This window comes from Bidens hawaiensis, unplaced genomic scaffold (genome assembly GCF_021521415.1).
Source record: "Bidens hawaiensis isolate Kalapana, Puna unplaced genomic scaffold, B.hawaiensis_p1.1 tig00008086_1, whole genome shotgun sequence".
Lineage (NCBI taxonomy): Eukaryota > Viridiplantae > Streptophyta > Magnoliopsida > Asterales > Asteraceae > Bidens > Bidens hawaiensis.
In genome coordinates, this window is record NW_027491572.1 from 129,924 (window position 1) to 146,233 (window position 16,310).

The 16,310-nt window shown below is 35.0% G+C and overlaps 2 protein-coding genes and 1 non-coding gene across 3 annotated transcripts; 1 reads left to right on the forward strand and 2 right to left on the reverse strand.

The window, feature by feature from the left end:
- TRNAA-CGC (transfer RNA alanine (anticodon CGC)) lies at positions 1-73 on the reverse strand. The gene has a single exon. It is a non-coding gene; the product is annotated as a tRNA-Ala (tRNA).
- Positions 74-2,658: 2,585 nt separating this feature from the next.
- Positions 2,659-7,943, reverse strand: LOC143636921 (alpha-N-acetylglucosaminidase-like). The gene is made up of 18 exons (XM_077104401.1): positions 7,707-7,943; positions 6,370-6,443; positions 6,008-6,219; positions 5,812-5,933; positions 5,620-5,705; positions 5,446-5,540; positions 5,270-5,351; positions 5,087-5,193; positions 4,978-5,008; positions 4,776-4,893; positions 4,635-4,682; positions 4,429-4,539; positions 4,012-4,113; positions 3,846-3,944; positions 3,660-3,770; positions 3,147-3,590; positions 2,990-3,068; positions 2,659-2,915 (listed from the first exon to the last, which is right to left on the reverse strand). Exons 1-18 carry the CDS (start codon positions 7,941-7,943, stop codon positions 2,659-2,661), a joined length of 2,415 nt encoding a protein of 804 aa, XP_076960516.1.
- Positions 7,944-10,313: 2,370 nt separating this feature from the next.
- On the forward strand, positions 10,314-12,547 carry LOC143636903 (uncharacterized). Its single transcript, XM_077104385.1, has 4 exons — positions 10,314-10,729; positions 10,813-11,642; positions 11,723-11,942; positions 12,010-12,547. The coding sequence occupies exons 1-4, from the start codon at positions 10,314-10,316 to the stop codon at positions 12,545-12,547; spliced, it is 2,004 nt and encodes a 667-aa protein (XP_076960500.1).
- The last annotated feature ends 3,763 nt before the right edge of the window (positions 12,548-16,310 follow it).

Genomic DNA, 16,310 nt, shown 5'->3' on the forward strand with positions numbered 1-16,310 from the left:
TGGAGATGCGGGGAATCGAACCCCGTGCCTCTCGCATGCGAAGCGAGCGCTCTACCATATGAGCTACATCCCCAAATGTACTTTGATAGCTCTACGATATATTATAGATATTTATTACAAAATACAAAATCATAATTATAAAGCTATTTTTGGTATTTTTTTACAACTCTGATATTAAATTTTTATGTGCTGTTGTCATAAACCTAGGTTTAGATCACAATGTATTTCTCCAGCTGTAAAATCACAATAGTTAACTTACTTTTAATATTATTTTGTAAACTTAAGTTTAGGTCATAACTATTACTTTTGCAAACCTAATTTTAGGTCATAAGTATTGCTTCAACCATAATAAAAGCGTAATCATAAATCTATACTTAAGTTCAAAAATCCAGTTTAAATCACAAGTATTGATCTTTTACCTAATTTTAGGTCACAAGTATTGTCTTCAATTCTAAATTGCAAGAATAAACATGCTTTAGTTTATAAACCTGTTTTTTGTTCATCGGTATTGTTTGCAACTATAACTATAAAAATAATAAAAATGATAAGAAAACACACTACAAACCTAACTTTAGGTGATAAGTATTGTTTTTGAACATACAATAGTACCCGAGTTTGTAATTACCTTATTTTATTGTACCATTTGAGAAGATTTAGACATCTTATTAGTAAATTACCTTTTTGTTACGTTACTTATTTGACAAAATGGAATATCAATCATTTTGATAAACAACCACATGAATCACGATTCTACAATATAAAACTGACGCCAAGCCCTCTTTTTCAAGGCAAAATGGACTAATTATGTATTCATCCTCCGGTTGGAACCAAGCTGACCATCAGGGTTTTCATAGAATCCTCAAGAACTTAATATGAAATTCAAATTTATTGAATGAATTGAAATTGAAATATAAAGGATTGAGATTTGAATATGAAGTTTGTCGATAAGATTAGGATTAGAATTCCAAAATATTGCAATATATCAAAGTAATGTGAATTTGTAATTCATTAGGCAACAATGGGGTTGACGAATGTAACGATATGTAGAGGTTTGAGATTCTAGCTCATTTGGCCGAAATACTTCACAATTTGTGAATTGTTCGAATTTCTTTGCTTCAAGGAAATTTATAGAATAAACCAAGGATATCAAAAATAGAATTCACAACAAATTCTATAAATCAAATACACAAGTTGATTAAAGCTATTCACATCATAACCATACAAAAATATAAACAATTTTAATAACTCAACACTCAAAACAAGGAGAACATCAGACATATTCAATTTGACCAACAAAAAAATTTACAACACAACACATAAATTGTAAAAAAAAAAAAAACATCATTCATACACTTATAAGTTTAATTGCATATCTATTTATGAGTGGCTTTATGGTACTTATGTTTGATCCAATGAATCCCTACCGTTGATCCGTGTTTGATCTTCTTAAGTCCACTTGAAGCCACTGCTTTGGTCTTCTCCAAGCCATCTTCCAACTTGTCTTTGATGTTGCTCCGGTTGTTGCTTTGGGTCGGATGAACGTACACCGTGGGCGTATCGGTATGATCCGCCCACATGTAATCTCTTCTGTTTAGTTCAGCTGCTGATCTATGATCACCATAGTTTCCTTCCATTTTGATATTATCTCACTGATTAATATTGTATGGTTTTTGATGTAGAAAATAATTAATGAAGAGTTGTGTTGCATATGAGGTGTTTTTATATATGTGTATGTAGAATTTGACTTTCTAATGTCTTTGCGTGTTGATAGGTAGCTTGATTTGACCGAGGAAAGCTCTTCTAGACATTGTTTTATACGTGAGATTTGGATTATTCTATTGGAAGACAGCATAACCACCTTCTTTATGTGCTTTTAATGTATTGCCATGTGATGTTAATTTATTGCCATTGTTTAGAAACAAGTTGTATTTGAAAATACTTTATTAGCAAGTTGCATGCTTGTTGGGTTTTTTCTGGTTTTACAGAGCTTCCTCTGTTGGAGGTCGAGGGTTCATGTCTCATGATAAATACTGATATAGTATTATCAAAAGTAGATTAAATTGTCATTTAAAATAATAACAAATATAATAATAACTTTAATAAAAGCTAGTTATTTTGAAAAAAATATATATAGAAATTGATTCAAACTAAACCGTTAATATGCTAACCGGTAAAACTGCTCGGTCTAGTCGATCAACCGAACCTGGTCGGTCTAGCTTGCCTTTTTCCAAAATCGTAGCTATAGGCATGGTCAATCAGTTGAACAAGACCCTAAACATTCTTACTTCCTATAGATGTAAACATAAGCGTTTAAACGTAAAATATATAAATTATCAATATACAAAGTTTAAATAATAAGTTTGTTCGTACAACGACAACGACGACGACAACCATCACCACCTATCAGAATTCATTCAATACTAAAATAACCGTCCCCACTTAGAAAAAAGTCCACAAAAGTACCTAATGAGTGAGTGCGTTATACATGTCATACACACATTTGAATATTTGATGTTAGGTATGTTTGATATCTTGCTGACTTATTGTTACAAGGTGTTCTGAAGACTACTTCTTATTCAATGTTTGAGAAATGATTTCAAAGTTCATATTGGTAAAGTTTCAGAATTATAAAGACTTTATACATTTGACTCTGAGAAGCTAATGATCACTTATTCCAGAATCACACAAGTATTTATTAAAAAGCGCCTGCGATATGCTGAAAGTGTCACCATCACTTTTAATCGGGTACACATTCCTACCGTCCTGCCACTCGTTCGTAAGCTTAATCCATTCTCTTCTCCAACCTTGCAAACTAAACCTCTCCCCCATCACCAAACTCTCTTTCAGGTACCTAAAATAAATAGCTGCTCGAGGCCCGTAATAGTCTTTTAGAAGTCCACTCCAGTATTTGTTTCCTGCAATCAAGTTTTAGCCCATTGCGTCAAAATATCAAGACTTAAGGGGGGTTCTATGAAAAATGCTCGCTTACCGTAATCACGAAGCAGACTAGCTTCCTCTTCAGTGTTATCAAACCACATTGTGATTTGAGTTCTTGCATTCCATTCATACTACATTAAATAATAATAAAAAAAAAATTTTAACAAAACCTTTCATAAATTAAATAAAATGCTACTTAAAAAACTAACTTGTTTCATTTGTTCTTTGTTAACAGCAAGTTGTTTTGAACTCTCTAACCATGGTCCTAATAAGAACCCTTCATGGGAAGCTAACAATGTGTCCATATCATCCACAAGGTCAAGAAATTTCTCGCTAAGGCGAGCAACGCCATAACCATCGCGTGACTCATAGGCTTCAATGATGTCTACAAACAGAACATTTGCATACTTTGCTAATGCTTGTCTTGTTAAGTCAACAAGGTCATACCGATAGGTGTTGCTACTAGATAGTTCTTTACCGCCTTCAATAAAAAGTTGTAGCGCGCGTATAACTTCTGATGTTGAGTACCACAAATGCGGTTTATCAAAAGACTCATCTTCGTCATTTAAGGAATTGATCTTTGAAACAAGATTTGTAAAATAAACGGTTGGATCAACGTCTGGGAATGCAACTATCACATCCCTATTTTTATCCTGTAATGTTTTATAACATTTAAAAAATGCAACTCTATATTATAATTAAAAAAAATGAAGATTACTTACATAGGCACCATCGGTGCAATTATAAACCGTGTGATATAATATGTTCCAGGCCTCTTGCAGTGACGGAACAAATTTTCCATATCGTCTGGTTGGATATGAATCAACCCATTTCTGAAATATATATAATATACTTAATAACGAGTAGTAGAGTTTGATATATTTAATCACATGTATGATTCATGGTACCTTGACGCCAATTTTGTTGTGCTGAAATGCCATTTCTGACATGAGATCGTAGACCACGGGATTCTGTTCAATACCTTCCATTGACATTCCAACACCAACCTAAGAGAAACAATATTAAAGTAAAAAACATGATTTAAATAATTACAGAAAAATTATAATTTTTTACCATTGTTGAGTTGTTGCTAATACGGGCTTCAACGGGTCCAGATCCTACAGAATCTAAATAACCATACATTTCAACATTTCCTGCAAAATTATGCAGCATGCACCTGTATAGTAGAGAAAGATAATTATTAGAGTTAAATATGGTTTTAGTCCCTGTGGTTTGACCAACAGTTTCATTTTTGTATCGATTAAAGTCTAGCCCACTAACCCCATCGAAATTTTGTTAAAAGACCAAAACACCCTTGAACTATTTGTGTTATTAAGTCAAAATGATAAATTTTTTGGGACCCACTTAAAAACAAAATAACTAGAGTTAAAACACGGTTTTACACCCTGTGGTTTGACCCAAATTGTTAATATGCCAAGAATCTAAATGCTTATTTGTCAAGAATAAATATTAAAAGGAGAAAGTAACTTTCCAGATGTAAGGGACACCATAGAATTGATTTGAAGTGGTCCAAATAGGGTTGACTTCAGCAAAAAGGTCAAGAACAATCATTTTGCCTATAGGAACAGCATGCAGAAGTGCCTGGAAGAAGTTATTAAACATCAGAAATATAATAACTTTAATGATCGCCCTTGAAGTAATCATTAAGAATTTTCTTCATTGTTAGTAGTTAGTACCTGCATCTGCGTAGGTCTCCAGTATGGATCATATGCAAATAGCCATCCCTGCACACATAATATTAATAAATAAATAATGGGAAATTCATTTAATAAGTAAAAATGTATTTCACCCGACAAATAATTCATTTTTTTGTTTACCTGCATTAACCAAACAGCATCATTATCACCACTTTGCATTGCATTAAAAATTGCTGCAGCCAGTGAAGAAATGTACTCAGGATCATCTGTTGGTGGCGTGTTCTCATCAAATGTATCACTATAAAAAGTTAAAAAACTTAGAAAATATCTTCCAAAACTGATAAAGAATAATAAATAGAACTTAAGTGTTTAGAAGATTTACCAGTTGTAAATGTGGGTACTCCGCCCATACTCTGAACAACAAAAAGTATATATCCATTAATACAAAAAGCAATTTTATTATTTTATACAAAGGTTGTGAGAGACAACACCTTTGACTTGTTCTTGTATAAATGATTTCCCAATCTCAATGAATAAAGGATCAGTTGCATCAAGAAGATATGTACAACACCATCTAGGGTTGCTGTCAACTGTAAACCTACGAGGAATATCATAATAACAATTTCCTTAATAAAAGATCAAAGATATACATTTTATCAACTACAAATACTTACCAATTTCCTAAGCGTATTATCTTTGCTGATGGATATACATTTTTCAAAGCAGCAGGTACATTTCCTGAGAAAGCTGGTAGGACTGCAACAACACGCAGGTTTTTAACTTTGTTATTCCATAATAATTAATATGCCAATTAAAAATGAATGATACAATCATACAAACAATATAGTACCCGGAGTCATTCCGAGCTCATACATTCTAGCAAGAATCTTCTTCTGCATTGCAAGTTGTTGATCAAGCCAACTTTGTGGCAGTGGGCCACCCCACCTGCAACCGTTATATAATATTTACATATGAAACTAAATTAAACCAATTAAAGGTGATAATCATGAAGTGCAAAGCTCACCCGTGCAAGTTGGCCATGCGAGACCACGCAAGAAACGCAGGACCACCAAAGAAATCATTCAAGTCTGTACTGCTTATATTAAATTTCTACAAAAATATAAGATAATGTTTATGATTGGAATAATAATAATAATAATAATAATAATAATAATAATCATAAAAGTGGGAATAATAAGAGTGAAAAAATAATTACCTGAAATACTTTTTGCCAAATAGCTTCTTGACCAGTAAATGCTAAAGGCATATTAATGCCTTGAAGAGCCATCCAATCAATCTCCTTTTCCCATCTTTCCCAGTCCCACCAAGCAAATGTATCTTTAACAAATATAATCGTATAAAAATGTGTAGATATTTTAAATATTTTGGTGAAAAAATATATTTGAGCTTACAACTAGATGTAACAGCATTCTGGTAGTAATTCCAAGGAATGGGCCTTTGTATTAGAAGTCCATCATCTTTCATACGAGGAAGAGACCCTGCTTTAGGCACGGAAGACAGTTGTGAACCACCGGTTTTATCCCATGATATGTGGGCCCCACATAAGTTTTTCAAGTACCAATGAAGACCGGATAATAGTTCCACTCCCGTCACACCACTTATTCTGTTTAGATTGCACATAAAGGAGCAGACTAAGATAAAATCATACTGAGTTTATAAAATGTAATGACAAAACGTTAAAGTTTATTATCAGGTTCAGGATTGCTAATGGTAAGATGGAAAACTTATACAAGTGATGAAAGAAGAATCATACATAATTTCAGGGGCACCAGGCAGGTTTGAAGAAGGATGGTTGCTTATGATAAAGCAGGATACTCCACCACATTGCTCCTATAAACAAGAATGCAACGGCGCATAAATTACATTGTAAGGATATTTATGAAAAGATAAGTTCGAATGTTATCAAATACTAAAATGACCAAAAGGATTGTTAAAAAATGCAAGTGTGTAAGGTTCAGGTATATTTTAATGCGCATGACAATTCTTAAGGCACTAAATCAGTTAATAGCCCAAAACAGTTAGTATATTAACATTTTTTAACCAAAACATTCTGTTATAAATGACTGTTTATTTAAATAACAGAAAATCATGACTCACCAACTCAAATCATGTTCTTTATAATAAACAGGTCCGTATCATTATAGTATTATAACTTGTAATTACATTAGTTAAGATGAATGAGAAAAACCAACGGTAATAGAATATGTTTTACAAGAAGTAGCATATTCTTAGCTAGTCTATAATAAGTTACTAGCATCACAGACCAATGCGTTTGACTCTGTTTTTAAACGACCAACATGCTTGTAACAACTGAATGAGAACACCCCTGTTGGCATAAAATACCCAAAATACATGTATTGATTGTTCTAAACATAATTTAAATTTTTTGTAGCACCCAAATTTAGCAACTTAAACGTATAAGAGTTATTGAAGTTTATGTGAGCATTTGTTAGCACATGTTGAGTTACTTAGATTAGTGGAAAGTTATAAATCTGTGCTATTCGCAGTGTAAACGAGCTGAGTCGAGCCTGGGCTAGAGTTTGGCTCGTTTTGACTTACGAGAGCTCGAGCCTGTCTTGCTTGAAGCTCTTTTTCTAAAGCTGAAGCTCAGCTCACTTATTATTTATTAATTATTTTATATACGTTTTCTTAATTTTTATATATACTTTGAAAAAAACCTAAAACTAGCCTAACCTCGGCTCGAGCTCGTGTACCCCCTTAAACGAGCCAAAGCTAGGATCAAGCTTGTATACTACCTACCTTAAACGAGCCAAAGCTATGTTGTGCAATGTGAAATTTATCATAGAAGTCCAAAAGAGGTAAAACTTAAAAATAACAAAAGGCTCAACAAGCCTAAACAAGCTTCCCAAACAACGCTCTAGCTTGGGCTCGATAACTAAACGAGCTTAATTTGAGGCCCGGACTAGAAAAATCTCCGCCTGTTTCGAACTTTTTATCGATCCAAGCAGCTCGACTCATTTGCACCTACTTATTCGATGTTTAAACTATTTAAATCATCATAATCCTAATTGGCTAATTCAATACAAACATTACAAAAAAAGATAATTAACGACAATTGAGTAGTTTTACTGCCTTAGTGATGATCTTAAACTCGAAACTCGACGAATGCGAAGGAATAAACCGATCAAGCACTGCTCTAGCAGCGGATACTTGTACGGACGCCGGAGCTCGTTCTCGATCCTGAACCTCAATAAGACGAGACAAGTACTCAACTCCAACGGTCAACGAGTGAGTCACCGTACTACAGAGTACGATAACGGTGGTGAATACGACTGAAACGTAAACAGTAGTCATGACAGACGCCATTGAATTGAATTGAAGGCTTTTTGTATATTAAGTGCGTGTGTATAAAACTAGTAAGGGAGTTAGAAGAAGAAGAAGCCATAATAGATTCCAAGGGTTGTGCGAGTGAAGACAAAATATGCAGGCCGGTAAGCGATAGATAATAACGCTTTAACTAACAAGATGCTCTTGTTTTTATGCCTTGAATCTTTTTTTATATTTTGCTGTTCGGATTTTTATGCTAAACTATGAGATAAACTGTTAGTAAAGTTTTTTTAGTATGGAAAATTTAAGTCGAACCGTTGAAAATAAAAACCGAACCGTGACTAACGGTTTGGTTTCACGGTTTAAACGTATTTATATTATATAATGAAAAAGTTGCGCCTAACATATGAAAAGAGCTGTATAAAGTAATCCGGCATTCAAATTATTAGAGTATAAATACATCAAATTAGATAAATATTTCAAAACAAACTCTTATTCATAGCCACAAAATTCGCTATACATGCTCGTATTCCGTATTGGAACGTTTTGTTTCCAGACGAAATCGCAATCGATCCAAATCGCTATGAAATTGCGAGTGGTTCTGACCAGTCGTCGTTCCAAATCGATTTCAACTAATTGGTTTTGGTATTTAAAAGGGGGTTGTAGTGCAGCTTGTGCCCCATTTGTCTTTCATTTTATTATAATCGTTTTGAGTTTAGTTTAATTAGTAATGATTATTCTTCACTAAAAAAATTAAATTGATAAGATACTCCATTTTTTAGACATTTACATCTCCTTTAATATATTAGAGTGGCCTGCTTCTTTAAAAGAACACAAAACATTGAGTATTAGAAACATTATTATAGTATCAAGACAGAATTACAAATTTTGTCCTTTAAAATAAGACGAATTACGGTTCGTGTCCTTTTCTAAGTTTCCTTGCAGGCGGTGTACTTTAAACTTTTTTTTCCTACAAGTTTTGTCATTTACGCTAACTGGGTTAGAAAAAGTCAGTTAAATCCCATCACGTGAGGCTCATGTGAGGGTAGTTTTGTCCTTTCATATATCTCTGCAACTAAACCCTTTATCAGTCTCCCCCCTCCCTTTCAATCGATTCAATTCCCGGCGATTAAAAACCCTCGTATCCGACTCGACTCAACAACCCGACAGTTAATACCTTAAATTGCACATCATTCTCAAAACTTAAACACGTAAGATGGATGATCCTCCTCCTCCTCGATTCTACATTCGTGAAGCTGATGAACAATCAAATGCTGATGCGTTTTATGGTAAGTTAAAACTTTAGGGTTTATAATTGGGTTTATTTAACTAACAGCTGTTTAATCTTGTTTGTGTAGTAAATAATCCACATTTGTTCACGATCAAGATGCACCATGGTGGCAGTTTCACTAAATTTCCTGGACGGGTTTATAACAGAGCCGTTGTCCATTTTGTTGACATGCTAGATATTGACAAGTTTTCAGTTCACGAGCTTGATCGAATCTTGCTTGAATTATCCTATCCTACAGATAAGGTTAGATTCTACCATTATGTAGTACCGGGTTCAGAATTGGATTGGGGGCTTAGAGCTTTGGGAAGTGATGATGATGTTAGGGGATTTGCTAAGTATATTGGAGCTTTTAATCAGTTAATGAATGTGTATGTTGAGCATGAGTTCACCTCTGTACACACATACTTCTGCTCAACCTCAAAGTTTACCATTGAAGAGATAACAAATGAGGAGTTTCTTGCAAGTGAGGTCGTACTAGATAAAGCAAACTCAGTTAAGAAAAGGTTGTTGTTGGAATGGCAAGATAGCACAAATGAGGTTGTTGTTCAAAAGGTAGTTGTGGAACAAGACAAACAGGATGCAAATGTGAATGTTCAAGAAGAGAATAATGTTGGTGTTGTTGAACAACAAGACCAGATTGATATATGTCATGAGGATCCAGAATTTGACCCTATGTTTGGAGAGGATGCTTTTGGTGTGCAACCTACAAATGAGGTGGAGATTGATTACAATGGTGATGTAGATGGAGGTGGGGATGGAGGTGGATATGGTGTGCAGCCTACAAATGAGGTGGATATGGATTACAATGGAGGTGGGGATGAAGATAGTGAAGATTCTTCAATTTCAGATGAAGAAAGTGGAGATGAGTCTTCAAGTTCAGATGAAAGTGGAACTGATGATAGTAGGGATTCTAACTATGAATGAGAGATGAGAGTTCTGATGATGATGAACATATAGAGGGTTGTCCAGTTAAGAAACCAAAGAATGTGAAGAAATCTAAGAACAAAAAGAAATCTAAAAATGTTAAGAAAACTAGGGATGGTGATGAAGATTCAGAAAGTGATTCAGATAGTGACTTCAACTATGAAGATGGTGAAACACATGATGTAGATGTAGATATGAGGGATTTCAGACTGCATACTGATTTTGAAGTTGAACAGCAGGATGCAAATTGTAGTTTAGAGGTTTTGGACATAGAAATGGATGATGTGATGTTGGATAATGATAGGATGTATAATGAGAAACAAAGAAATGAGGGGGACATGGATTATCTTTTCCATGTGGGACAAGTTTTTGGTACAAAAGCAGAGGTGAAGGATATGATCAAGGCACATGCAGTTGAAACAAGAAGACAAATTAGGATAAGAAAAGATGATTTGGTAAGGGTCAGGGCTGTGTGTGAAGGAGATATGGAAGATGGGTCCCACATGCAGGGGGTTGGATCTAGCAGTGCTAATAAAGATGAAGGACCAGTCCAGAAAAGTATTGGGGGTAGGGAAAAAGGAAAGACCCACTTGCTATTAGATGCCCTTGGGTACTGTTGTTGTTATACCAAAAGAGAACAGCTTCATGGAAAATTACAAGGTTGATAAATGAACATAAATGCCTTCAATCTAGGGAAATTTATGCTTGCACAGCCGGGTTCCTCTCAAACCATTTGGTTACTGATCTTCAAGATGACCCAAAGCTGAAAGTTAAATCCATCAAAGAAAGGTTTCAAAGGAGGTTTGAAGTTGGTGTGTCTGAGATGAAAGCTTATAGGGCAAAGATGTTGGCCAGGGAACATATAATTGGAAATTTCAGAGGCCAATATGGGTTATTGAGGGATTATATTGAAGAGTTGAAGAGGACTAATCCAGATACAACAGTGAAGCTTGAATTAGAAGAATGCTCAGATCCAACATCTGAGACAAGACAATTCAAGAGGATATACATCTGTTTGGGGTCTTTGAAAAAGGGGTTCAAAGCAATAGGTAGGGATCTGTTGGGACTGGATGGGGCTTTCCTTAAAAGTGCTTTGCCTGGTCAACTTTTAACAGCAGTTGCTCTAGATCCAAACAATGGATACTACCCTGTTGCATATGCTGTAGTTGAAGCTGAAACATTAAACTCTTGGGAATGGTTCTTGGAATGCCTTGGTGATGACTTGGATATAAACAACAGATCCAAGTTTACCTTTATGAGTGACAGGCAAAAGGGTCTTATACAGGCTGTAGATAAGTTGTTTCCTTCTGCAGAGCATAGGTTTTGTGTGAGGCACATTGAAGATAACCTAAGATCACTCTTCAAAGGAAAGCTTTTAAGGGATGCTCTTTGGAAGCTGGCTAGATGTACATCACCTACACAATATGAGAGAGAGATAAACAACCTAAAAAACTTGAACAAAAGGTGTCATCTTTGGGTATCTAAGATCCCACCAGAAACATGGTCAAGGTCACACTTCTCTGGTAAGTTTTTAATTTTGTATCATTTATTCTCTCATAACTTTCAAGTTTTGTCCTTTATCTGTTGTGTTTTGTTATAATAGGTAGAGCAATGTCTGATGTGTTGACCAACAACATGTGTGAATGTTTCAATTCAAAGCTGGTAGATGGAAGGGACAAGCCTATTATCACATTGCTGGAATACATCAGAGAATATGTGATGAGGAAGATTGTTACTGTGTTGAAGGTAATTGATAGGTCATCAGGGTTACTAACACCATATGCTACACAAATTATGGAGTCAGTGAAGAAGGAAGCAAGCAGGTGAGTTGTATGTGAATATTCACTTGTCTTGTAAATGATGTGAATGGTTTACATATTTGGATGATAGGTACTCTGTGCATTGGAGTGGTGAGAATCATTATCAGGTAACAGGTCCATATGGTGATCAGTGTGTAGTGAACATGAGCACAAGTACATGTGCATGTAGGAGATGGGAGATAACTGGGATACCTTGTAGACATGTGGTGGCATGTATTTGGGTGAAGGGTGCACATGACAGATCTGTTGGCAGGCCAGAAACATTTGTCAAACCAATTTACACAATGGATAGGTGGAAGGCAGTGTATAGCTACAAGGTGTATCCCATCAATGGTATGAGTATGTGGCCCACATCACAAGTCCCAATCAAGATCACAGCTCCTAAATTAAAAAAGCAAACTGGAAGGCCAAAGAAATCAAGGAAAAAGTCAGCAGTGGAAAGGGAAGATGGTGGTTCAAGGAAAAAGTCAAAGGTTGATGCAAAGGGCAAGGGAAAGGCTGTGGAGGGTGAAGGTCAGAAAGTGAAGGCAGTGAGAAAGACAAAGCCAAAGGATCAAACACTTGTGGGACATGTGGTCAAAAGGGTCACAACAGGAGATCATGCATGAAAAATTTTGCTGATTAATGTGCCTACTGTTTGACTGTTTTTGTAGTTTTTATGACTTTATGGTATGGATATTTTTAAGTTGTTAGACTTTTTTTGAAGTTTTTCATGGTATGGATGTATTAAGTTGTTGTCTGGACTAATGTTGCTTTAATTTGTTGACTTTAATATGGTTGATTAATGTTTAGTAGTTGTTAAATGACAAATAGCTTTTAATATGGTTGTTCATTATTTACCTTGGTTGTTGTTTGCATTTATGGTTGTTGGTAATGGTTGTGCAGAACTGCAGATGGATCAGATGTTACTTATTTTAAGGGTTTGGACATATTTGCCCTTGGATCAGATTTTACATAATTTAATGGTTTGGCAGATGGATGTTTGTGCAGATGACTCATTCATCTTTTTGTGCATATTGTGCAGTTTTTACTTATTTGCCCTTGGATCAGATCAGATCATATTATGCAGTATTCATCTCTTGGTTTATGGTTTATGGATGTTGTAGATGGATGTGTAGATAGTGCACAATGTGCAGATTGTGCATGATGTGCAGATTCTGCATAATGTGTAGATTGTGCATAATGTGTAGATAGTGCACAATGTGCAGATTGTGCATCATGTGTAGATAGTGCACAATGTGCAGATTGTGTATAGAATCCATCCAAAAGTCCAAAATAAACTAACCAAAGATCCAAATTAAATCCAAAATAAACTGATGATACATTGCTTAAAAGGGATCCAAAATTACATCCAAAATAAAGTCAAAATACATAATACTTAAACTGCATAAAGTCCTAAATTAACTAATAAAGTCAAAATACAAATAGTCAACAACTTCAAATTCAGTCAACTAGTTACATTTTCATTGCAATTACAATTGCAATGAAAATGATCCAACTAATGACCAATCTGTTCTTCATCTTCTTTGCTTGTTCTTTATAACTCTCTAAACTTTGTTCAACCATGTTTTTCGACTTCAATAAGCCCGGGATAATCTCCAATGCCCGTTCACACATTGGTGGGTCACGCCATCCAAGAAAGGGGCAATCCGATGTCTGGAAAAGAGGAGAAACATGAAGTATAAACAATTGACTGGAACTTAAATCGAATTACACACTTACCATGTCCGGACAAGAGAAAAACCGACGACCTGGATTTCTATCAGTCCATGAAGTTCGAACAACTGCTACCTTGCCACAAACACAGTAAGCCATCATCAATTGAGCCCTGGTATTTGAATTTCGCATCGAGCCCTAATTGATTGAAGCCCTAATCGTACCCTGATCGATTGAAGGTGGGGTTGGGTTAAAAAGAGGGGGAAGACTGATAAAGAGTTTAGTTGCAGAGATATATGAAAGGACAAAACTACCCTCACATGCGCCTCACGTGATGGGATTTAACTGACTTTTTCTAACCCAGTTAGCGTAAAGGACAAAACTTGTAGGAAAAAAAAGTTTAAAGTACACCGCCTTCAAGGAAACTTAGAAAAGGACACGAACCGTAATTCGTCTTATTTTAAAGGACAAAATTTGTAATTCTGTCTAGTATCAATAAGACAATAACTATAAAAACAATTCATGCATACCTTTTCCAAACATAAGCAATTTTTGAAGTGTTGACTGTTAAATGATATTTGAAGGCCTCAGGATCGATTAAACAACACGATTGAAACGTAAATAACAACAATTGATCAATAACGAATTTGTATTATAGAATTGTCACATCCCGACTAGCACAATGTGGAAGCGTAAAACGGAGATGTAACAGACACCTCTGGTATCAACAACATTGTTTATAAAGAACATTACAAACTAATTTACATTATATTACATTACATCATTCTATCCATGATTTCAAACTAGGTGTTACAACAAAATATGCTCGTAAGCTATTCTACTCATACTAGTAACATTGCCTTTATTCACACCGCATTAATCACGTTTAGTAACAGATAGTACAAAATCAGGGATTTTCCAACTTCGGTATCACACCTGAAAAGCACATTTAAAATGGGTCAACTACACGAGTTGGTGAGTTTCACGAGTTTCAAGAAAATAGGTATGCGTAATCACAAGTCATAATTTGTATATACGCATGTAAGTATATATGTATGTATTTATATATGTGATGTAATTATGCTAAGCTACAGTGAAATCTGGACTGTTCGTGCTGCGTGCCTCCATTTCCCACGCTCAATCAACCACTGTGGCTCCCCTTCCGCCCACATTATACCCCAAGTAGCTATGTCTAACACTACATAGCTGGTTTGTATAATTATGGACATGTACAAACGGGATAATGTCTCAGCAAACCGTGCTGGCCCCGCCTGGGTTTGTCAAACCAATAGTACTATTCACAAGCCACCGGCTCGAAGTTAATCACTGTGTTAGTGGGGACTTTCATATGTTAGCACTTAGATAATTCACATCATCATACGTTTCAGATAAGTATATAGATATAAGCAAACATGCTTTTCACCCCAAAAGTTCATAAAACAGTTCAGAAAGTGGGGTCATGAAACTCACTGTTTAGTAGATAATCAGCACTGTGTCAGCTCGCAGTTTGTTCGATTCGCTATCACTAGTTCCTATAATCAATATTATAATAATATTAATATTATTATAATCTCAATACTAAACTGGGCTGTATGTCTAATTTGGGTATAGCTGGAACACCTAGAAAGTGTCAATAGGCTTAGGTTGTGATGTTGTTCAACGTCTAATACTTAAAACCAAACTTGGCTCAGTTTCCCTGATTTCCCAGCTGGGCCAATTTGTTTGTTTATGCGTTCAGAAAACAGTTATGGGGAAGTAAGCTTGGGTAAATGTGTTGGTCGATAAAATGATTAAGTTATAAAGAAATATCACATATTGGGGTTCCGGATACGCTATAGGGCCCGTTTCCGTTTATTCAGTTTGATTTGAGGTTTTTCATAAAAGGTTCATTTTTACTTAATCAATCCAAAAATATGATTTTTAATCACTCCTGGTGTTATGATTTTTCTGGTATTCCTTAATTACGAACTTGCCGGTTTTTATTAGAATTGAGTTTGTTTAATCTTCAAATTAGCATAATTAATTAACCGTTAATCATTAAATTATGAAAACTTAGTCACTTGTCAAATAAAATATGTAGATTTTTATAAAAATATATCTCGAATTAATTATTGATTTATTAATTTATAAAATTTCATTTTACCTGCTATATTTAGCCTGAAAATCGTCCGTTTATCCCAAACGATTTCCAAAAATTCCACAAAAATTCCTGGATGTTCAAATTATATCCCAAAATCATCTGTATCAATTCCAGAATGTAACAACCTTGTCCAATATTCTTTTCGGCCCAAATTCGGCTATAAAAATTCATACGAACGCATATACACCTAACACCCTTAGACTTTTCCAAATGATCCCAAATTTCATATGTGATCAAAATATACCAAATTTGAGTTCCCCACAAAATTTCATAATTTTTCAAGAATTTTAACTAGTTTTTCCAAATAAACGTCCCAATTCGGTAATATATTCGCCAAATATTCTAGGATGGTCGAAAAATTACCAAATTTGAACAGGGACTCAATGATATGGTACCTGATGTCCCTGCAAAATTTCATAACCTAAAAATATGTAAATGACAACCTTAACCTAAACAGCCCGTAATCGAGTGTTTCGGTATTACCTTAGCGGGTTTGGCTCGTTTTTGCCTTTCTAATCAAGGTTTCAAGCTCTTGTGCTTCTATACCAGCTAGATACAAGGCCTATATCACAAAC

Bases quoted from the DNA above. Each gene is read 5' to 3' on its own strand.
- LOC143636921 (XM_077104401.1), bottom strand. From the start codon at position 7,943: ATGGCGTCTGTCATGACTACTGTTTACGTTTCAGTCGTATTCACCACC. The intron at 6,444-7,706 runs GTAAAACTACTC...TGTTTATAGGAG, and splicing joins TTAAGATCATCACTAAGGCA to CAATGTGGTGGAGTATCCTG. The intron at 5,706-5,811 runs GTAATTATTTTT...ATATTTTTGTAG, and splicing joins TTTGGCAAAAAGTATTTCAG to AAATTTAATATAAGCAGTAC.
- LOC143636903 (XM_077104385.1), top strand. From the start codon at position 10,314: ATGAGGGATTTCAGACTGCATACTGATTTTGAAGTTGAACAGCAGGAT. The intron at 10,730-10,812 runs GTACTGTTGTTG...CCTTCAATCTAG, and splicing joins TTGCTATTAGATGCCCTTGG to GGAAATTTATGCTTGCACAG. The intron at 11,643-11,722 runs GTAAGTTTTTAA...TTGTTATAATAG, and splicing joins GTCAAGGTCACACTTCTCTG to GTAGAGCAATGTCTGATGTG.